At 49.8% G+C, this 23,005-nt stretch overlaps 2 protein-coding genes and 1 long non-coding RNA gene across 31 annotated transcripts in view; 2 read left to right on the top strand and 1 right to left on the bottom strand.

The window, feature by feature from the left end:
* Positions 1 to 563: 563 nt before the first annotated feature.
* LOC120665971 lies at positions 564 to 2,803 on the bottom strand. 3 transcript variants are annotated; one of them, XR_005671488.1, is made up of 3 exons: positions 1,816 to 2,799; positions 1,448 to 1,748; positions 564 to 1,024 (listed from the first exon to the last, which is right to left on the bottom strand). It is a non-coding gene; the product is annotated as an uncharacterized LOC120665971 (long non-coding RNA). The 3 variants fall into 3 exon arrangements; XR_005671487.1 differs by having other exon boundaries at positions 564 to 1,748; positions 1,816 to 2,161; positions 2,402 to 2,795; XR_005671486.1 differs by having other exon boundaries at positions 564 to 1,748; positions 1,816 to 2,803.
* Positions 2,804 to 2,986: 183 nt separating this feature from the next.
* The window catches only part of LOC120665972, a 64,226-nt gene continuing 44,207 nt past the window's right edge, over positions 2,987 to 23,005 (top strand). For 6 of the 27 annotated variants that reach the window (XM_039945732.1, XM_039945724.1, XM_039945728.1 and 3 more), the window contains exons 1-14: positions 3,012 to 3,334; positions 5,172 to 5,299; positions 5,386 to 5,518; positions 15,763 to 15,919; positions 16,011 to 16,089; positions 16,323 to 16,363; positions 16,523 to 16,639; positions 16,762 to 16,842; positions 20,269 to 20,331; positions 20,451 to 20,502; positions 20,699 to 20,779; positions 21,258 to 21,305; positions 22,093 to 22,128; positions 22,579 to 22,653. In XM_039945732.1, coding sequence (XP_039801666.1) covers positions 3,175 to 3,334; positions 5,172 to 5,299; positions 5,386 to 5,518; positions 15,763 to 15,919; positions 16,011 to 16,089; positions 16,323 to 16,363; positions 16,523 to 16,639; positions 16,762 to 16,842; positions 20,269 to 20,331; positions 20,451 to 20,502; positions 20,699 to 20,779; positions 21,258 to 21,305; positions 22,093 to 22,128; positions 22,579 to 22,653 — 1,251 coding nt within the window. In that variant the 5' untranslated portion in view covers positions 3,012 to 3,174. Of the gene's footprint in view, positions 3,335 to 5,171; positions 5,300 to 5,385; positions 5,519 to 15,762; positions 15,920 to 16,010; positions 16,090 to 16,322; positions 16,364 to 16,522; positions 16,640 to 16,761; positions 16,843 to 20,268; positions 20,332 to 20,450; positions 20,503 to 20,698; positions 20,780 to 21,257; positions 21,306 to 22,092; positions 22,129 to 22,183; positions 22,471 to 22,578; positions 22,654 to 22,715; positions 22,908 to 23,005 lie in introns of those variants that run through there. The other 21 variants (XM_039945729.1, XM_039945733.1, XM_039945727.1 and 18 more) reach the window with 18 other exon arrangements.
* On the top strand, positions 5,526 to 15,717 carry LOC120665975 (nascent polypeptide-associated complex subunit alpha, muscle-specific form-like). The gene is made up of 2 exons (XM_039945737.1): positions 5,526 to 6,381; positions 12,333 to 15,717. Exon 2 carries the CDS (start codon positions 13,802 to 13,804, stop codon positions 14,837 to 14,839), a length of 1,038 nt encoding a protein of 345 aa, XP_039801671.1. The 5' UTR covers positions 5,526 to 6,381; positions 12,333 to 13,801; the 3' UTR covers positions 14,840 to 15,717.

The following is a 23,005-nucleotide window of genomic DNA, read 5'->3' on the forward strand; positions in this document are numbered from 1 at the left end:
AACTTCGTACTTTTTAGTTATAAAAATTATTATGTAACTAGGTTCGTGCCCGTGCGTTGCTGCGGGCTTAAAAAAATCAATGCATTACCAATAGCACTTATTGAATCCAATATGAATACTAACAATCCAAAATGCTTGATTAAAAAACATAGTTGACCTTCAAACTCGTGATGTGAATTTGGAACAAAAATCGAAGAGTCATTCATGTTATAATATATTCCTAGACATTCAAGACAACTATATGTTAGTCTGGAACTATTGAACCATCTAAACTATTCATAGAGAAAATAATACGGGCTACATGTCTAAGGAAGGTGTGTAACAAAAAATGACAATATGCCAACACCTTCCGGTCATACAAGAATAAACTGAAACAATATTAAGGTAAATCAATCTCTTTGCGGATCAATGGAGGGAGTTGTCGCTTAACATTGCGCCTTCACTCTTGAGCAAATAAAATTGGATAGGGTTACGGATAAGATAAGCTACCCCAACTTGCTTGGGAAAAAAAGGTATATTGTTGTTATTGTTGTAGGGATACGAATAAGATAAGAAGTGGTATGTGAATAGCATCCAATTTGGAAGCAACATGTACCCTGAGAAGGCCAGTGATACAAATGCATTTCAAGCTTGGACGCTCCATTGTGTGATATTAGAAGTAGCAATGAAAATGAAATGTCACAGCATGTACACGAATGTTCTTGGTCATGAACCTACACTGTCGATCAGATCGGAGGTTCACTGGAGGACTATTTAAAACGTAAATTGCTGTTCTAACTTGGTGAATACCATCACACCCGTGAGAATCATCATTAGCCCGTCCCAACCTAACATCCTGACTCAAAAGCACCATGGTTGGACATGGAGGGAGCTCAATCATGGAGGGAAGCATGTTACTGATAGGCAAGGGATTCTTAAAACAGACACACCAGCAGCGAAGCCATGAGATCCAACGCAAGCTCGCGCATCCAACAAGCATCCCGGATCTGCACCATGGCCACCATCTTTGCCATCGTCCATGCATCTGACATGAAGTGACGAACCAAAACAATCGAGAGATCCCACCAGCAATCAACAAGATACCACCCACAACCAACGCAAAACACAACTCTAGGAAGCAAGCCCAAATAAATATGAGGAAAAATACACAATATACCAGCAGCAGAAAATATACCTCCTTAGTTTTCATTGCATTAAGACCCAAAGGCAATATCTTACAAATATGAGAAATCTCACATAGGAAGTGGAAAGGCTAGAAAGGGAGAATGGGGCCTGTGTTCAGTCACTCTAGTTTTTGAGCACGACTGAGTTCAATATGTTTTAGAATTTGAGGATGAAATATCAAAGAGGTGAACTCATTTTGCTTGTCTACATTCTAATCTTTGCAGTTGCTCATTGATGAATCAGGTTGAATCAGAAATTTATATTCAAGAAAAAATAAAGTTACCTCTGTCCGGATTCATTCAGTTCATTGAACTCATTCAGTTTTAACCAGTTCTCCAATATTTCTTGGATGCTAAGCCCATCTGCAACCTTGCAAATATCACCTTAATATAAAATTCAATCAATCTATAATCGATAATCATTTGCCTATTTTGTTACCACCTAAGACAGTATGATAATATTTGGTGATGAATACACTACAGATGAACACTGCAGAACAAAACTTACTGATGATTTCCGAACTGACGGTATTTGGATCTCAACAAGCAATAGGTTCTCATATCCTTTTTCACCACTGGATGGAGCTGAAATAGTGGAAAACATTTTAGTATTACTACTACCACCAGTGCATGGGGAGGGTTGGGCACGAACCCTTGTAGGGAGTTGAACTTGACGGTGAGTCCGCCGCTGTTTGCTCTCAGCACCGGCAAAAATAGACAGCTCGGCTTCCTGCCTCCTTCCATCAGGATATAAGTTGCCACCAATATTGTTGGAGTGTACAAATGAATTCAGAAAAATAGACATCGTCCTATACAATTTGCTTCTCACCATAGAAGAAGGTTGCGGTGATAGTTCCTGCAATGCATCTCATTGCCTCCTGCCATAAATGTGGCTATCTTGCATTTTTGGCAGCATGCTTCATAATTTCCTTCAGGCTGCATAGTTCTTCAAGAATTCTCTGATGATCTCCTTGCACTTGGCTAGATTGTTAGTGTTTCTGAATAAAAATAAAGTCAATATTCCCAACAATATCTTGAAGCATAGAGGACTAATCAATAAGATAATACAACCAAAATGGCCCCTCACATCCATTAACCTACACTATGATGCTCCAATCTTGGAAGAAGCATCGCTACTGAAACAGACTACTGATGGAATCGTCAGAGTTTTGGAACAGAATCGATGGAATCATCAGAAGTTTTGGACAGAATCACTCTATGGCGCTGAAGCTGGGCACCTGGCTTGAGGCTTCCCGCACTGTCTTTGCCGATCAGACGCTTCTCTTCTCTTCAGCCCCTGCTCCGCGTAATGAGTTCTCGCGGCGGCGGACAGACGACGCCCCCGTGGTGTCTGCGGCCTTGCCGGCGCCCGGCACAAAGAGCGACATCAGCCTCGCCACGGCGTTCCTGAGGCTCCCACCCATCGTGCTGGCATCGAGGGCGCTACCCTCCTTGACGTGCACCGGGGCACGGACGCAACCGCGCTCATCACGTGCCTCAGCCTGCGCGACATGAGGATCTCCGTGCGCACGTGCTCCGGGAGGACGGACGAAAGGAGGAGGCGCTCGCATCGCACAGGGTGTAGACGAACCATGAAAAAGTGATTTTAGCTCTCTTTTTTTAGTAGAGAAGAGATAGAGAAGAAGAGAAGAGATAGAGAAGAGATAGTCGAAAACTCTCCACCTGTTAAAAAAAAAGAAAACTCTCCAACTGTTAAAAAAAACACTCTCCACCTGCCCGCCCTGTCCGTGGGAGCAACGACCAGTCGGTGCGGCGGCCAAGCACGCCACCGCGATGCACCAAACCTCCTCCTTTGCTTCGTCCTCCTCCCTATTAAGCCCCACCTCCCGGTGACCGCACCGTCCCCGTTCTCCTTTCTCCGCTCCAACCGCAGCAGCACGTCCATTTCACTTGTCCCCTCGGCCCTCCTTCCCTGCCTTCCCTTTTCCCCACGCCACCTCCCACCTCCGTTCGCCGCCGCCAGCCGACCAGCTCGCCCGCCGCGCCGGCGATGGCGACGACGGAGGGGCTCGTGCCTATCACACGGGCCTACCTCGCGCGCTACTACGACAAGTACCCGCTGGCCCCGCTGCCCGATGCCGCCACTGACCTCGCCGCCCGGCTGCGCGCCCTCTCCGCCGACCTCGCCGCCGTCACTCCCATCGCCTCCGGTGAGCGGCTGCGCCCTCTCTCGCTTATCTTCACCCGCGATCCGCTGCTCTCTTTCCCTAGGTGGCGCATAATCTCGATCTCTTCGCCATTTTTTTCAACTGTTCCAACGGGTTTCAGCTTCTCCTGCACGGGATGTTGTTGGTAGGCTTAGTATTTGCTTCTACAGGCCTTACTTTGTGGAATCTGGTGGCTATTAGGGAATTGCTTGCTCGGGTTGCTGAAAGCAGTTTAACTGCTTAAGATTGCTTCTTGGTGAAGCTTAAGGATGTGGGAGAGGTCCTTCCATTAGTTTTAGGAGTTTCTTTGTTTTTTCTATTTAGGTGTTTTTTGTACAATAAAGTCTCCCGTAACGAAGCTGTAGCTTTGATTCAATGGCTTGCTGAACGAATGACTAGAAAATTAGCAGTTTTTCAAGCTAAAATAGTCAACAAGCTTGATCCTGTTTAACTACTGTTTAGTGAATTCATTCTTTGCATGACCAACTCCTCCCCATTTGATCCATTGTGGTATACGGCTATTTTGGATCCACCAGTTGCTACTTGCTAGACATGTACAACTGACCACTAGCTTGGGTAAAGTTGTGGCTTGGTTGATCACACTATTCTTGCTGCTGTCTGTTGTCATTGTTTTGAAGCTGAATTTCATATGAAGTTGTGGCATCCTTGTGGTTGCATGGTTGCCATTGCAGCTGTTTCCTTATGACAGTGGTTTCAGCCCACGCTTATCCGGTCCGAACATGTGGCCTCCGCAATGTAAGAGGGTGTATCATGTTTGTCGATTTTGATCATGGGATGCTACTGTTCCCATATTTCCTTTATCAAATGGATGATGAACTTATAATGGCTTCCTTATATTTATTGGACTTTAGGGATGAGTTTACATGTTAATTGCCATACTCGATGTTACCCCTTATATGCCTGCAGCCGTTAGCTACCACCTGTTGCTGGCAGAGCTGCTTCTTGTGCTTCCACTAAATGCTTGTGGCCTTCCCAGTTAAATACTCAATTTAGAAATTGAGAGAACCCCGCATTGATGGCATTTGGTAGGTAAATGGTATTCTAATAGCCCATTTTTAGCTTGCTATCACTATAGCTGAATTCTGTAAAAACTTGGTGTTCTCATGGGTTGTTTGCACATGGTTAAAACTCTATACTTCCTAGAAATTATTTGAATAGTGGAATTGTGACTAGGCTCCAAATGATTTTATGTGCCTGGATCACATAATTATAAATTATACAATAATAGTCAACTAGTTAGTGTTCTTGCAGTTTTACCCATTCAGAGTGGAGATATTAACTGCTATGATGGTCCGCTGCAAACTGTATGCATTTTGGGCAATTTGTCTGCAGGATGCGAAATAAAACTAACCTGTCGGACACTGAGAATTTTTTTTTGTCAGCCAAAAATGAGTCCTACAGAAAAAACAAATATTTAGTGTCCTACAGGCAAATTCAGGGAAATATAGTGTGCCCCAATTTCTTATGCAACCAAGAGTTTACTGATGGGTAAATAGGGTTTGCCAGAAGATACAAGAGACACTTCAAAAGTGCTCATATACCTTTCAATTTTGGACAAACAAAACAAATGAAAATGCATGAAGGAGCATGACAAGAAAAGATGAACTAAAATAACCATTTCATGAAAAATAAGAAGACCATGTACTGGGTACAGGAATTACATGAACACTCATGAGGTTAGATTTCTAGATAGTGCAAAGTTGCCTGGCAGCATAAGATTTTAAAGGCAGCTTTCTGGACCATTAAATATTCTGTCATCTTGTTCTGAAAAAAAAACATGTTCGTAATATAATTCTTTCATCCATCTTGCATGTGAAAGATGAGGAACTCTTGGAACAAGAAGCAGCTGGCATACCTGCTCACAAAATTGATGAGAATTTGTGGAAGAACAGAGAACAAATGGAAGAAATTCTTTTTTTGCTCAATACATCCCGTCGTCCCGTTGCAGTAAGCTTAGCTTTTTAGCTACATCTATGTGTGAGTTCTGCCTTTGCTTTGTTGGTTGTCAACAATTGTCATTTACATGTAAGCAGCTTCAACAGAAGTTCGCTCCAGAAGATGCTGAGATAGCTTCTAAACTTGATGATATTGAAGCTAAATTGAAGGACATGTTGAAGAAGTTAGAACAATTTCAGATAAAAAATGCTGACAATGTTTTCAATACAGGTTGATTTTTTTGTTACTGTTTTCTCTTTTCCTGTGATGCACTTCATTAATAGAAAAATAAACGTGAATACTTATTAATGAGTCTTAGTTCTTATATTTTGACTAGGCATTGGGTATTTATAGAATTAAGCAGTTGATGGTTTTGTGCTGTTTGCCTCTTTACCATTTCAGTTTTGTATACCCCCTCCGTTCCAAAATATTAGTTGTTTTGGCTCTTCTAGGTGCATAGGTTTTGTTATGCATCTGGATATATGTTTTGTCTAGATGCATAACAAAATCTATGTATCTAGAGAAGCCAAAACAACTATTAATTTGGGACGGAGGGAGTAGATGATTTGGATATCTTTATATACTGAGTAGATCATCACTTTTTGCTGATTACTTGAAAGTGTTCGATACTTTTTTTATCAGAACTGAAAATTTGATGGTAGTAACAACGTTTCTGCTTAACCTTAGTGTAAGATTGGGTATAATGCGTAGGATGTATTGCATTGAGCCTCTAGGGTGAATATATAGGATTACATGGCTTGCAGGGCAAGTAGTCTCTCCTAGAGATATGGAAGGTTATCCCAGGATTATAATCAATCCTAAACTAACCATATCCGGAGTTGCGTAATATAACACTTAGAAAAGATTGACAAAAGCACTGCAATCATGGAGTCAGAAACAGGTCGGCAACATAAATGCTCAGTTGGCACTTGCTCAACACATTCTGTACAATCTTGAATTAGCCCAAGATAATCGAGAGCTGTCTCTTGAGGAAAATTGGCTGAGACACAATCTGAAAAGGCATTGCTTGGTTCTGGCCTCCTTAGATAGAACCATTGCTCGCCTTCGCTCAAGAATACAGTATCTGAATGAAGGTGATGATGGATAAGTCTTTGTGCTGGATGGATAAGGCATAGAGTCCTTGCAAGGACCAGGGCATATATTCCTTTAGCATATTTCAGTTTGCTAGGACAGCATCTTGCTAGGACAGTCAGTTTGCTAGGACAGCATCTAGCTTTAGTTCTTTTGACTAGCATCTTAGCATCTTTTGCTGCAGCAAGCTTTGGCTGGCTGCCTATAAGTATGTATCCCCAGCCCCTTGGGTTGGCATGGCTTTGAGTTTGTGAATATGAGAAAACCAGAAAATTGCGCCAAGTTCATTGTCATCCTCTCAGCTCAATGAGAGTTAGAATTGAGCTTCTAACATCTGGTATCAGAGCCGTACTTTCCTGTAGGTTGGATATCTCTTGCTCCTCCCCTTCCCAAGCCTCTGTAGCAGCCCAACCACCACCACCAGCAGCTAGCGCAGCAGCAGTAGCAGCTGCACCAGCAGCAGCAACTGCACCAGCAGCAGCAGCTGCACTAGCAACAGCAGCAGCAGCTGCTCCAGCAACTGCAGCAGCAGCAGCAGCTGCACCAGCAGCTGCTGCACCAGCAGCTTCTTCCCCGTTCCCTTCCCCCTCTCCACGCAACAGCCCCTTGGAGGCGCGCCATGTCCGACGCACCGTCTCAGCGCTCGGTCGCCTCGAGCGCACGGCGCCAGCGAGACGCCGAGCTCGCCGCGGCAGAGGAGCGCAGGCGAGCGACGGCTCAAGCCGCTGCAGCAGCGGCGAGGGCGGCCAGGCTAGCTGCAGCGGAGCTGGCAGCGGCCAGGGCGGAGGTGGAAGCAGAGGAGGCGGAGGATGCGGCGCGTGCGGCGGAGGTCGAGGTTGAGACCTTGCGCGGCAGCCTCAGCGGCTCCATCGCCGGCGACGCCACCGCCGACGAGGACCTTGAGGAGTTGGAGAGGGAGAGAGCGCGGGAGCGGACCACGCGGTGGGCAGCAGCCCACCCCGGCGGCGATGGCCTGGACGGCGGCGCGCCCGGCGGCGGTCCAGGGGCCCGCGCGCCCGGCGGTGGCCTGGACGGCGGCGCGCCCGGCGACGGTCCAGGGGCCCGCGCGCCCGGCGGCTGCCTGGACGGCGGCGCGCCTGGCGGTGCGCCCGGCGACGGTCCAATAGGCCGCGCACCCGGCGGAGGAGGCCGCGCCCCTGGCGGCGGCGCGCAGGGCGGAGGCGGCGCCCCTGGCGGCGGCGGCCGCGCCCCTGGCGGCGGCGCGCAGGGCGGTGGCGGCGCTCCTGGTTGGGGTGCGCGCGGCGGCGCCCCCGGCTACCACGGCCTCCAGGCGGTGGTCAGGGACGTCGGTCCCGGCGGTGGGTGGCCCACCCTCACCAAGACCAACTACGTCGAGTGGGCCGCAGTCATGGAGGTGAAGCTCCAGGTGCGGCACATGTGGGAGGCAGTCCGGTACGGCGACGTCGGCTACGATGAGGATCGACGGGCGCTAGATGCTCTCATCGCAGCAGCCCCGTCCGAGATGCAGTTCACGCTTTCCAAGAAGCGAACTGCCAAGGAGGCCTGGGACTCCATCGCTGCGGCACGTATCGGCAGCGACCGCGCCCGCAAGACCACTCTCCAGGCACTTCGCAAGGAGTGGGAGAACCTGGCCTTCAAGCCAGGTGAGGATGTTGATGACTTCGCCCTCCGTCTCAACACTCTGCTGCAGAAGGTGGTGCAGTTCGGCGACGACACCTACGACGAGGAGAGAGCCGTCGAGAAGCTCTTCCGCTGCGTCCCCGAGAGGTACAGACAGACCGCTCGCTCGATCGAGTCTCTGCTGGACCTCTCCACCATGACCATCGAGGAGGCGATAGGTCGCCTCAAGGTCGTCGACAGCGACGAGCCACAGCCTCCCTCGGGAGGCATCTCCATCGGTGGGAAGCTCCACCTCACTCAGGAGCAGTGGGAGGCTCGGCGCGGTGACAGGAGGAGGGGGGAGCCCTCTTCCTCGACTGGTGGCCGCAAGCGCGGCAAGCCGCGAAAGGGGCGCGGAGGTGCCCAAGCCAGGGCACGAGGGCGCGCCGAGGGTGGCGCCCGCGGAGATGCTCAGGGCGGCGCCGCTGACAGGCCCAAGGCGGCACGAGACGACGCCTGCCACAACTGTGGCAGGCCCGGCCACTGGGCCAGGGACTGCCCGCAGCGGAGGCGTGGGGGCCAAGCCCACGTCGCAGAGGCCCAGCCGGATGACGAGCCGGCTCTGTTCCTACTCCACGGGGACATGGAGCCGCAGCCGGCGGCACCGCCTGTCACCGCTCTACTCCACCTCGACGAGCCGCGTGCCCGAGTTCTCCTCGGCAACGGCTCCGACGACGACAGGGTCGATGGCTGGTACCTCGACTCCGGCGCCACGCACCACATGACCGGGCGGCGGGAGTTCTTCTCCGACCTGGACGTCGACGTAGGTGGCTCCGTCAGGTTCGGGGACTCCTCCGCCGTGGAGATCAAGGGCGTGGGCTCCGTGATCTTCACCGCCAAGTCCGGAGAGCACCGGATGCTCACCGGAGTCTACTACATCCCGGCGCTGCGGAACTCCATCATCAGCCTTGGGCAGCTCGATGAGAGCGGCTCCCGCGTGGTGATCGACAGCGGGGTCCTCCGCATCTGGGACCACCGTCGCCAGCTTCTCGCCAGGGTGGTTCGAGGGAAGAACCGCCTCTACATCCTCCATGTCGGGGTGGCCCAGCCTCTTTGTCTTGCAGCTCGCAGGGACGACGAGGCATGGCAGTGGCACGAGCGCTTTGGGCACCTCCACTTTGAGGCCCTGAAGCGGCTCGGCGCCAAGGAGATGGTGCGAGGCCTCCCGTGCCTCGACCACGTGGAGCAGCTCTGCGACGTCTGCGTGCTGACGAAGCAGAGGCGGCACTCCTTCCCCCAGCAGGCGAGCTTCCGAGCCAAGGAGCGGCTCGAGCTCGTACACGGGGACTTGTGTGGCCCGGTGACACCGGTCACACCGGGAGGACGACGCTACTTCCTGCTGCTCGTCGACGACCTCTCCCGCTTCATGTGGGTGATGATCCTCGGCAGCAAGGGAGAGGCTGCGGACGCCATCAGGCGTGCTCAGGCTGCTGTGGAGGCGGAGAGCGGCAGCAAGTTGCGCGTGCTGCGCACCGACAACGGCGGCGAGTTCACGGCGGCCGAGTTCGCGGCGTACTGCGCGGATGAGGGCATCCAGCGCCACTACTCCGCGCCGTACAGCCCGCAGCAGAACGGCGTCGTCGAGCGGCGCAACCAGACGGTTGTGGGGATGGCCCGGGCCCTCCTCAAGCAGAGGGGGATGCCGACTGTCTTCTGGGGAGAGGCGGTGGTGACGGCCGTCTACATCCTCAACCGCTCGCCCACCAAGGCACTCGACGGCATGACGCCGTATGAGGCTTGGCATGGGCGCAAGCCGGCGGTCTCCCACCTGCGGGTCTTCGGCTGCCTCGCGTTCGCCAAGGAGCTTGGCCACATCGGCAAGCTCGACGACAGGAGCACTCCGGGAGTGTTCATCGGCTACGCGGCGGGTTCGAAGGCCTACCGCATTCTCGACCCGGAGACACAGCGTGTGCGCACGGCGCGCGACGTTGTGTTCGACGAAGGGCGAGGATGGGCGTGGGACAAGGCGGTGGACGACGGCTCGACTCCGACGTACGACGACTTCACCGTCGAGTACGTCCACTTCGAGGGAGCTGGGGGAGTAGGCAGCTCTTCTTCGCCGAGCATGCCTACCCCGGTCCCCGAGCCTCCACCGACTCCGGCGCCCGCCACACCGGCGGCACCACGCCCTTCAGCTACGACTCCGGCTGCGCCGAGTTCCTCAGCTGTACCACCACAGCCGGCGACGCCGCGCACTCCAGCACCGACAGCCACTCCTCCGGGCACGCCTACTCCAGCACCTGCTCACAGCCTGGTGGAGTTCGCTACTCCGCTCTCTCACGACGAGGAGCGCATCGACGCGTACCACGACGGTGAGCCGCTGCGGTACCGTACGATGGAGGACCTTCTCGGCGATCAGCCGGTGCCGGGACTGGTGCCTCACGACCTGGAGGCGCAGTTGCACCTCGCGTGCGACGACGGCGAGCCTCGGTCTTTTGCAGAGGCCGAGGGACACGCGGCATGGCGTGCCGCGATGCAGTCGGAGATGGATGCGGTTGAGAAGAACCGCACTTGGGAGCTTGCTGATCTCCCTCGCGGTCACCGCGCGATCACCCTTAAGTGGGTGTTCAAGCTGAAGAGGGATGAGGCCGGCACCGTTGTCAAGCACAAGGCTCGCCTGGTGGCACGAGGTTTCGTGCAGCAGGAGGGAGTCGACTTCGACGATGCCTTCGCTCCCGTGGCACGGATGGAGTCCGTGCGACTCCTCCTTGCGCTAGCTGCCCAGGAGGGCTGGCGTGTCCATCACATGGACGTCAAGTCGGCGTTTCTCAACGGCGACTTGAAGGAGGAGGTCTACGTGCACCAGCCGCCGGGGTTTGCGATCCCCGGCAAGGAGGGTAAGGTGCTACGTCTGCGCAAGGCCCTCTATGGCTTGCGGCAGGCCCCGAGGGCGTGGAACGCCAAGCTGGACTCCACGCTCAAGGGGATGGGCTTCGAGCAAAGCCCGCACGAGGCGGCCATCTACCGGCGGGGCAATGGCGGAAATGCCCTGCTGGTGGGTGTCTACGTCGACGACTTGGTGATCACCGGCACCAAGGATGCGGAGGTGGTGGCGTTCAAGGAGGAGATGAAGGCCACCTTCCAGATGAGCGACCTGGGGCCTCTCTCCTTCTACCTGGGGATCGAGGTGCACCAGGACGACTCCGGGATCACACTTCGACAAACCGCCTACGCCAAGCGCGTCGTCGAGCTCGCTGGGCTCACCGACTGCAACCCAGCTCTCACTCCGATGGAGGAGAGGCTGAAGCTGAGCCGTGACAGCACGGCGGAGGAGGTGGACGCTACTCAGTACCGGCGTCTTGTGGGGAGCCTCCGCTACCTCGCCCACACACGGCCGGACTTGGCGTTCTCCGTCGGCTACGTTAGTCGGTTCATGCAGCGACCGACGACGGAGCACCAGCAGGCCGTGAAGAGGATCATCTGCTATGTTGCGGGGACTCTCGACCACGGTCTCCACTACCCGAGGTGCCCTGGGGCGGCACACTTCGTCGGGTACAGCGACAGCGACCACGCCGGCGACATCGACACCAGCAAGAGTACGAGCGGGATCCTCTTCTTCCTTGGCGAGTGCCTCGTTAGCTGGCAGTCGGTCAAGCAGCAGGTGGTGGCCTTGTCCAGCTGCGAGGCCGAGTACATAGCGGCCTCCACTGCGTCGACTCAGGCGCTCTGGCTCGCTCGACTGCTGGGTGATCTACTCGGCAGAGACATTGGAGCGGTGGAGCTCAGGGTGGACAGCAAGTCCGCCCTGGCCTTGGCGAAGAACCCCGTTTTCCATGAACGGAGCAAGCACATCCGGGTGAGGTACCACTTCATCCGAGGCTGCTTGGAGGACGGGAGCATCAAGGCAAGCTACATCAACACCAAGGACCAGCTTGCAGACCTGCTCACCAAGCCCCTTGGGAGGATCAAGTTCCTTGAGCTCTGCTCCAGGACCGGGATGGTCCAATCCTCCCACAAGACGACGCACAAGACTTAGGGGGAGAATGATGGATAAGTCTTTGTGCTGGATGGATAAGGCATAGAGTCCTTGCAAGGACCAGGGCATATATTCCTTTAGCATATTTCAGTTTGCTAGGACAGCATCTTGCTAGGACAGTCAGTTTGCTAGGACAGCATCTAGCTTTAGTTCTTTTGACTAGCATCTTAGCATCTTTTGCTGCAGCAAGCTTTGGCTGGCTGCCTATAAGTATGTATCCCCAGCCCCTTGGGTTGGCATGGCTTTGAGTTTGTGAATATGAGAAAACCAGAAAATTGCGCCAAGTTCATTGTCATCCTCTCAGCTCAATGAGAGTTAGAATTGAGCTTCTAACAGGTGATGCAAACACATCCTTTTTTCATAAACAAGCTGGCTTCCGATAGCGTAAGAACTTCATTCCAAAACTTGTGGTGGAAGATAGGGTAGTCACTACTCAAGAGGACAAGCACCGGATCCTCCTGGAACATTTTGAGGGAGATCATGGACAGGCAAGTGTTACTAACCTTGGGGATTAGAGAAGACAATCTGCCATTAGGGAAGGAGTCTCTATATAGAACCCACATGGGCCATATGGGCCTTTAGTGTATATGGGCCTTTGATATACTGCAACACCTTTAACAACAAGAACAAGATCGATAACGCTGGAATTAGCCACTTTCCATCGTGCAGGAATTGATCTTTCAGTTCAGGATGTACCTTTTTCAGAGGATGAGGTTTGGGCCACTGTAAAGGCCCTACCTGCTGATCGGGCGCCGGGTCCTGATGGTTTCACTGGCCGTTTCTATAAATCTTGCTGGCGGATTATTAAAGGTGATTTGATGGCAGCATTGGTGTCTCTACATCAAGGTGATTTGAGGTATTTGGAGTTGTTAAACTCAGCATATCTAGCTCTAATCCCAAAGAAACCTGAGGCACTAGAAGCAAAGGACTACCATCCTATCAGTCTAGTTCATAGTTTTGCAAAGCTGGTCACCAAGCTTTTGGCTAATCAGTTGGCCCCGCTGCTGAATAATTTGGTCGCAACCAATCAGATTGCTTTCATCAGGGGCAGGTGTATACATGACAACTTCATGTTAGTACAACAGAGCATCAAAGTACTTCGTCATCGTAAGATCTCAAGCCTATTCTTAAAACTGGATATTTCTAAGGCTTTCGATTCAGTGGACTGGTCCTTCTTATTGGAAATATTTGTTAGACAGCTGTATTAGGCCGGCCTCATGGGCCTTTGGTGTTGTGCCGCACGGGCCTTGTGCCGTGTCACCGTGTGTTCACTTTGGGTAACCTAGGGTGATTAGGACTAGATTAGGCAAGGATCTCCGCTAATTGGTATTGTTCTATAAACCCTGGGACATCCTTGCCTATATATCTTGTACCTGTGCTTTGCACCCTAATCAATCTATTATCTTCTCGGCCATATTCGCTTTCATGGTATCAAGAGTCCAGGTTTCCCCTGTTATTCTCCTCCTTCCGCTGCCCTAGCTGCCCGCCACCTTGGCTGCGCCCTTGGTTGGAACCCTCCCTCCTGCCGCCTGCGATCAGGACGCCACTGACGCTGCTGCCGCCAAGGCCGCGCGCGATGCCGCCCTGAAGGAAGCCGAAGCCGCGGAACAGGAGGCGGCTGCCGCCGGGCAGGAGCACGACGCCACCGCCACTCGAACGCGCGCCGCCGCTCGATAGAAGGCCGCAGCCGCCGTTCCTGATCCAGACGGCGCCCGCGCGAGCGACGACGCCCGCGACAGCAGCGACGTCGCCACGCCCGTCTCCGATCCCGATCGTGCCGTCTTCGACCACGCCGTGCTGCTCCAATGAAGCCGCGGCCCTTCTCAACCTTCACGCCCAAGCCGTCGCCGTCAACATCAAGAGCATCGTCCACGTCATCCATGACGTCATCTCCGGCAGTTATGCGCAGTGGCGTGAACAGTTCGTCCTTGCCGTCGGCAAGTACTCCCTCCAGGACCACATCTTCTCCAACGTCGCCTCGCCCGGGAATCCCGACTGGGCGCGCATGGACTGCGTCGTCCGGTCCTAGATCGCTGGCACGATCTCCCACGATCTTGCCGACGCCGTCCTCGTGCGCAACTCCACTGCGCGCTCAGCGTGGCTCGCCGTCGAGACCCAGTTCCATGGGAATCGTGAGACACGCGCCCTTCATCTCGATGCCGCATTCCGGAACTTTGTTCAAGGTGATCTCTCTGTTACAGATCACTGCAAGAAGTTCAAATAGTTGGCGGCCAAACTTTGCGAGCTCGGCGAGCCCGTCACCGACCGCACGCTGGTGCTCAACGTGCTGCGCGGCCTCAACGAGCGCTATGCCGCTCTCGGGATGCATCTCCACCGCGGCCGGTCGTTCCCCTCCTTCCTGGAGGTCAGGAACGATCTTCTTCTGGAGTTCACCGCCGCCAACTGCGCCACCGCGCCCTCCACCGCCCTCGTCGCCTCGGCGCCCACAGCCTCCCGGCCTCCTGCGCCGGCCCCTGCGCCCAAGTCGGGCTCCCGCTCTCGGGGTGGATCTGGGGGCTCCGGCGGCTCCTCCAAGTCCCGCCGCAGCAAGCGCGACAACGGCTCTGGCGGCGGCGCCGACGGCGCCACTTCTTCCAACGGCGGCGGCGGCGGCATGGGGGCCTCTGCACCTCCACCGGGACTCCAGCGGCACTTGGGCCGTGGCCCTCCCTGCTGAACCCCTGCACCGGGTCCATTCATATGTGGCCCGGCCAGTAGGGGTCCACTCCTCGACCCGGCCCGCAGCCGCAGCAGGCCATGCTGGCCCAGCAAGCGCAAGCCCAGATGCTGCAGGCCCAGCACGCCTAGTTTCTAGCCCAGCACGCCCGGTTGGTTTGGCTTAACTGAATACCTTGAACTTTGGGACATGTTGGCAAGTGTTTCTCTCAATGACAATGAAGACACTCATAAGTGGAAACCTGAAGCCTCGGGTTTATTTTTGACAAGATCAGCCTATAGGAATTTTTTTACCGGCTCAATCACCATTGAACCTTGGAAGAAAGTATGGAAGTCTTGGGCACCTGGGAAATGCAAAACATTTGTGTGGCTGGCTATCCAGAATCGTTGTTGGACTGCAGATCGTTTACAAAAAAGAGGTCTTCCTCATCCTGAGCGTTGCCCTTTTTGCGATCAGGAGGATGAAAACATTCAGCACATTCTCATCTCATGTGTTTTTGCAAGGCAATTCTGGTATGCCATCTTGCAGCCCATAAACTTGAGTCGGTTGACACCCACAAGGAGTGTGAATAATTTTGCTGACTGGTGGAAACATTCTGAGAGGAGACTTCCTTAACAGCACAGGAAGGGTTTTAACTCCTTGTGTATACTTGGGGCCTGGATTCTTTGGAAGCATAGGAATGCTTGTGTGTTCGAAGGAGCTTCTCCAAACCTGCAGGTGGCGGTGCAAGCCTTCAAGGAGGAGTCCCACCTGTGGCAATTCTTAGGGGCCAAAAAGCTTACTGCCCTAAGCCCCGAGATGGGTATGGTGCAGGCCTAGAAGATGGTCATGTTGTGGTCTGGTCCTATGTTTCATGTTTTTATGTATTAGTCTTTTATCCTTGATCTTTGCATTCCTCACTCTAGTCCAAGGTGTGGAATGTTTCTTTGTATTTGGAGTATTCTTTCTCTCTTAATATAAAGATACGCAGCTCTCCTGCGTGCTCGAGAAAAAAAAACACTTAGAAAGTTCATCACTTAGTTCTACATTTGAGTACAATTACAGCTTCTTAGTAATCTATATTTAATCATTTTTATAATGTTTATGCAGTTATGACATACATGCCCCACGATTTTCGAGGCACACTAATCAGGCAACAACGAGAACGCTCAGAAAGGAATAAGCAAGCGGAGGTAGACACTTTAGTTAGTGCTGGCGGAAGCATTCGCGATCGATATGCGTTGTTGTGGAAACAGCAAATGGAAAGGTTGCCTACCTGCTAAGTCCACTGTCCACATACATTTGTTATCAATAAATTTTGATATTTTCCTTTTTATAATTTAATATTTAATCTGTAGGAGGGTGCAATTAGCACAACTTGGTTCCGCGACAGGTGTATATAAGACTCTTGTTAGGTATTTGGTTGGTGTTCCGCAGGTTAGTGAAATTAGAGCTGTGTTCACCATTCTCCTTCATGCAAATGTTATGTTTATTTTCTAAAGATTGTTTTTTTATTAGGTTGGATAACTTGGATTGCAGCATACTTCTTTATTTCAATATATATTTACCAAAATAAGATATCTTTACCAAAATGTTATATATTTACTATGCCTTTCAGCATTCTGTGTTAAACAGCAACATAATTTGACATTTTGTTTCTTCTACCTCAGGTTTTATTGGATTTTATTCGACAAATAAATGATGATAATGGGTATGTATGCATATATTTTCATTGAAAAATTGAAACTAATATCAATCATGCCCTACATATCTAAAATGGTTTATGTGAAGCAATCAAGCAACTGCATGCATAATGCTGAACTGCTGAAGGTACAATTGCATTACATTTCAATCTGAAATTTCTTTCTAGGCCTATGGAAGAGCAAAGAGAACGTTATGGCCCAGCACTGTACACCCTTACAAAACTGGTGCTTGCTATTCGGTTGTATCTGCATGTCTCTTTGGCACGATATGAACAAAGGAAAATGTGAGTAGTTCTCATTTGGACTGTTTCTTTTAGTGCTTTAGAGAAGACTGTAGGGACTTCACTCTTTTTTAGCTGCTACATAATCTTTCTAATTCTAATTTTGTGCCATTAACAATGAACAGAGAGCAGGATAACATTGCTATGCTGCAGCAAGCTGTAATTATCTACACCGAGGAGTTTTGGAAGTTCACCGAATTCATAGGGTAATTACTCAGCATTAAATGTACACTTCCGTTCTACATTCATAGCATACTGATATGCATTGTTGCCATCATCGATGCTCTAGAGCTTCACAAATTATATATTTGAAACTTCAGTGTTGATGTTTAGCTGGTAGAGATATGTAAGATCATATATTCTTATCGATAAAATTTCTTTTGCCACTCCCTTGTGCTCTGTCCTGGTAGTACTTCCCCTCCGTACCGTTGCAAAACACCCTTATCTCATTTTCCACTATATTTCTAATATCTATTTCTTTACCACTTTGTTATTTCATAACCAGAGACCTTAATGATTGGAATATTTCTAAAGAGATAGCTTTGGATATGAGCGCTTGGAGACTAGCTATCATTGTGCCTGAACCCTGAACTTATTTCTTTCGGGTTTCATCTCTAGCCTACCCCAACTTGCTTGGGAAAAAAGGCTATGTTGTTGTTGTTGTTGTTGTTTGTTATTTCATAACCACTTGACTTGAAAGAATTGAGAAAACTCAATAGAATGTCCATGACTATCAAGGTACATATAATAAATTTGTAGATTTTGTTTAAAGGGTAAAGAAAAGGGTCGTAAAACAAGTACATTTCTTGCATAAACATGAACATAAATTTTAAATATGGAGGACATAAGAACATAAATTTTAAATATGGAGGACATGAACATAAATTTAAATATGGAGGACATTTGCTCAAATTGCTCTATGATGAAATTATTATATTGTTGAGAAAATTTCAGAACTCTCCAAAATGACCGTTAAAATTACCATTTTATATTTTCTTTATTTTTTGAACTTTGTTTCAATAAAAATATGTTACATGAAGGTGCATTTTGCAATCATAGAAGATTAGACCTCAAAGTAGTGGAAAAAAATATACCTCATTATAAAAACCAATTGTTAGTTTGACAACTCAAAGTAGATCTCAAAATATTAGCCAAATCATTGGAATGTGTTCTGGAGTGCACAAGTCAATCTGTGCTTAAATTTTCCAATGAAGTAATTCATTCATGTGGCCTGATGTTATGGCTGGGGCCCGTAGGGTTGACGGTAGGTGGAGGAGGCCCAAGGCTACGAAGGTGAAAGCTGTGATTGGTAACTGGCCGAGGCTGTTCACCTCGTCGCCCTAGAGCTATGGTGGGAGAGAAGGAAGATAGAAGATAGGAGGAGAATCAATTCATTGCTTAAACCTTGAAAAGTACATTGACCTGGTTTATATAGGCACCAGTCATTCCCCTAGATGCGGTGGTTGCGTGCGCGCTGGGGCGGAAGACCATGCGGCTCGGCGAAGACGGCGGCGAACACGGAGAGAAGCTCCTCCAGAAGCTCATGGCCCGTGCAGGAGTGCTGCTGCGGGCTTGCCGGACCTGACACACCCCGCCACTGGACGCGATGATCGCCCCGCCAGAAGGACATCGTGAGGCGCCCGAAATCCCATAGGATCAGCCCCAACGTCGTGAGCCATTGCATGCCGAGGACCACATCGTAGCCAGCCAGGGGGAGCGTGAAGAAGTCCCCGACGAAATGCTCCTCGTCGATGGTGAACGGCATGTGCCGGACCACGCCCATGCACGGCACGCGCTCACCATTTGCCACCGTGACCTTCATCTGGCTGTAGGGTTGGTAATGCAAGTTGGTGTGCGTCGCCGCTTCCTCGAAAATGAAATTATGCGTGGAGCCTGAGTCAAGGAGGGCGCGGAGTGTGGCGCCGCCCATGATGGCGCTCACCTGCATCGTGTCGCCAGTGCACACCCCCGCGATCGTGTGCAGTGATATGAGAGGCTCCTCCGTGTCCACCGCCTCTAGCTCCTCATCTTCGTCATCATGGAGGTCCAGGAGAAACAGGTGTGCACACACATTATTGTGGCCGCGGACGTACTTCTCATCACAGTTAAAGCAGAGCCCGTCGCGGCGTCCAGCCTCCATCTCCTCCGGGGACATGTGCTTGATGGTCCAGCCCGCTACTGTTACTGTTCGTGAGCTCGCCGCCACTGATGTCGAGGATGAGGTGACGATCTGGGCCAGCGCGCTGGGTTTTGGGGCCGGCGGCGCTAGGGTTGTCGGTGTTGGCAGGATACCCCGGTGCTGCAGTCGAGTGGCCTGTGCGACGACGAGCTCTCGTTGCTCGAACGAGCGTGCCAAACTCATAGCAACCTCTGGAATTTGTGGGTTTTGCATCTGCACGTCGATGCTGAGGGGCTCACCAAGGCCAACTATGAATAGTTGTACCTGCTGGAACTCCGAGAGCGTGCTCGCGCGCACAAGGAGCCCTAGAAAGCGGTCCTGGTACTCCGTGACCTCGCTGTTGCGCCTGCATGTGGACAGCTCGCCGAGTGGATGGGATCTGAGAGGGGGCCGGAAGCGCGTGTTGAGGAGCTCGGAGAAGCATCGCCACGACTGGTTGCCCTCCTCCCTGGCAAGGCGCGTATACGAGAGTTGTGCGGCATCCTCGAGATTGAGGGAGGCCCACAACATTCTCCTCCTCCATGATCCGCGCCAGGTGGAAATAGGATTCGCATCTGTTCAGGAACGGAAGGGGGTCTTCCTTGCCCAAGTACTTGGGGAAGTCATGCTTGCCGCTCCTCGGATAGCGATCCCCGTGCTGACCGCCGGCAGGTGATCGTAGGTCACCAGGGTTCGGTGGTGCGGGTTGGCGCAGCTCCAAGCGCTGGATGGCCTGAGCGTTCTGCTCAGTTTTGTCCACAAGGGAGGTCACCGAGGCCTTGAGGTCCTTCAGTCCATTGGTGAGCGTGTCGAGCGCGGACGTGAGCTTGTCATCGCCGGACATGCTGGATGCCTCAACATGAAGAACGCCTGATCCTGATACCAAGGTGTTATGGCTGGGGCCTGTAGGGTTGACGGTAGGTGGAGGAAGCCCAAGGCTGCGAAGCTGATAGCTGTGATTGGTAACTGGCCGAGGCTGTTCACCTCGTCGCCTTGGATCTATGGTGGGCGAGAAGGAAGACAGAAAATAGGAGGAGAATCAATTCATTGCTTAAACCTTGAAAAGCACATCGACCTGGTTTATATAGGCACTAGTCGCTCCCCTGAGCAACTAACCATCTCCTATTCTTACTCACAATTATCCAAGCTAACAAACAAACCAATCTCCAAGCTAACAAACCAAAGCTAACAAACCGAGAGAATCACCTTAATGCTAACAAACCGAAACTGAACTAGACGTACGACGCCATCGGTGCTGCCGCGCCCGTCGCGTCGTTCACGGTGCCGCTTCCGTGTTCTTCTTAGCACGCCTGGTGTAATAACCACATGACACCTGAATAAAAAAAATGGAGTTCCTGCATTTAAATATCATACCATGTCTGTGATGCAGATTCAGCTTAGCATTAAATATATATTGTGTATAAATTATTATTTTCATGATTTTTTTTCAAACTAATGAGTGAACACTCTGCAGCGAGGTCTTTGTGAACGCACCATTCTTTATATCCGCTGAGGATGCCGGTGCCATGGATGCAAGGTAATTTCTCAATTTTGCAGTACTCATGCATTTTGGCCCTAAGCACTTTAGCTTAGTAATAAGAAGTACAAGAGAGGTTTTGCAAACTGAAATACCTTGCCCCCCTACTCATTTGGTAGGAAAAGTGACGAGTACAAAGAAACTATTATTCAAGCTGGAAAGACACATGAGGTACATATCTAGTTGAGCTCAGTTATATGCTTTATTTATTGGTAAATAAGATACCTGTTGCTTCTTCTCTCTTGTTGGCATTTCCCTGTTCAATCTATTATTAAGTCATGGAGTAGTTATCTGGATTGTTAAGTAATTTATATTTTATTGATGGATTGTCTCAATTTACTTAAGTTTTGTCATTCACATTTTTCAGGTCATTTTGACTGTTGAAGCCGTAAACTCATACATTGCATGGGACTTCTCCTTGCAACAAGGGGCCCTCAACGTGGTATTGGTACTACGCTGATTCTGCACTCAATGGAAAAGAAGATGATTCTTATTGTGTATTCTATTTTTTCTAACTATGCAAACCACATTTTTGTAGTTGAGAAGGCTTCAGTGGTTTTTATTACGTATGATGACATATTTGTGGTTTTGGGTGAAATATATTACTTCAATAAAAGATGGGATGAGATATTCAGCTGAAATGAAAAGAAATGCTAAAGCCTAGAATGCTGATATCATTCACTGTGATAGTGTGATAGCTGTCCTAATTATAATCCTTACGATAATAAATGATAGTGTCTTTATCCACTTTTAAAAAGAGAAAAATTTTATACTACTGTCAAAATAGAAGTGCTGGCTTCATGTTTCTTGAGTCAAAGAAGCAATAGCACCTGTAATTTTAATAAGGATTGTGCAGCCTTTGTATTGCTCTAGTAGTTAATCATTTTCCTTCATAATCCCTTATGAGAAAGATTTGATGTTGGCAGGACATTGGATTTCATGTGGAGTACATTAGTCCTTCAGGGGAGAAAACTGTAAGTTTCTTGTTCACTAGGATCTGATACTCTGTTCATAAATGAAACTGAAATATCAAGAGGACTTCTCTGTTCATGGACATTGATAGGAGTCTTAAGAGTATCAGAGACCCCTCATAACAAGCAAACCATTTAAGTCTTTGTGTCCTGCTATAGCATATTCACTACCGGCGGTTTGGAGTATTAAGAGTCTGGTAGCATATTCCCAAGAATATGCAGTTTGGAGTCTATATATATGTACCAACTGCCGTTAGGCCTTGGTTAATGATAAATTGATTCCTTTGGGCCAACAATTGGTATAAGAGCTAGGGTTTCTCTCTCCCTCTCTCTCCCTCACTCGCCGCCACCCGTCACCATCCCCGATGGCGCATCTTTCCCTAATCCCTCTCGTCTCTCACCCAATCTACCCCAGCGGCGCGCAGGCCCTCCACAATGAATGCCTATACAATTCCTAATAGTTACACTATAAAAACGTCTGCTAAAAGTGACCATCTGTTAGTGGGGAAAAAAACAAAACTAAATTTCTACGGATTCCTGATATTGTTCTACACAAATTCATTGGGGGCCTTATATTGAGTATGTTTTACTTGGACCAACATTTTGTTTACCCTCCGTCCTGTGTTATTTCCTCTGGTTCTACAGAACTATGTTATATTTATCATTTTATTTTATATCTACAGTTCACAACATGGCATGATATTTTATTATTTATGGCTGATTCTCAAAAAAGTATTTCATTTGTTCATATTGTGTCAATTGTCATCTAATAGAATTTTATATATTGCAGCTAATTCTTCCCTACCGACGGTATGAAGCTGACCAAGTAATTTTCTTTCCTGGTTGCTCCTTTTCTTGATTCAGATATTTCATTTTTCTAGTGTCAGGTACAGGAAAGGTTTTAGAAATAAGGTTTCACATTCATGGATTGACAAAATGGGTTCAACTGAAAATGTTTAAATTGGTGGGGTTGAGCCAAAAGCGATTCGACAAAGAGTAGATACATCCTGAGCATCAACGTTTTCATCACTAGAAGGCTGTTATACCTACCTACCAGATGCTGTCTACAGATAATATTACATATTGGAATTCTGAAATGTTTGGTCTGTTGAGTACGTTTATCTCATTATTGATGCCTGCACTAGTTGACAGTGACTCCAAACAAATTGTATGGTTTTAAGTTCCCCTAAAGTGAAAATATCTCTACTGAAGATTACGCTTGATCAGCCCTGCATTTCTTCTAATGTTTCACATGCATTTGGTTTGTTCTACACAGGGCAATTTTTGCACTATTTCAGCGGGATCATACAAACTTGTATGGGACAACTCATATTCATCATTCTTCAAAAAGGTATGTCACAAATGTGGCCATTGCAGTTAATGTCATGCTTAAAGTCTCTTTCTCTTTTCCAGTGGAACATAATTCCTGTACACTGTGGGAACACTTTCAATTGCCTATGATGGTTCATCTCCCAGGCTCCTAGTGTTTGCGCCTGAATTGATACACAAATTTGAGCATTTCCTTGTTAACGAGCACAAACTCAAGTATCTTATATCATGGCCACATTGAACTAATACCAATGGATACTGCAGTTTCTTATGTCATGACTACATTGAACTGACACTAATGGATACTGTGGTTCCTCATTCAAACTAGTAATGATATCACTCTATTCTAGTGATGATTCATCTAATTTTGCCTC

This window comes from Panicum virgatum, chromosome 3N, assembly GCF_016808335.1.
Source record: "Panicum virgatum strain AP13 chromosome 3N, P.virgatum_v5, whole genome shotgun sequence".
Taxonomy (NCBI): Eukaryota; Viridiplantae; Streptophyta; class Magnoliopsida; order Poales; family Poaceae; genus Panicum; species Panicum virgatum.

Bases quoted from the DNA above. Each gene is read 5' to 3' on its own strand.
- LOC120665975 (XM_039945737.1), top strand. From the start codon at position 13,802: ATGAAGCCGCGGCCCTTCTCAACCTTCACGCCCAAGCCGTCGCCGTCA.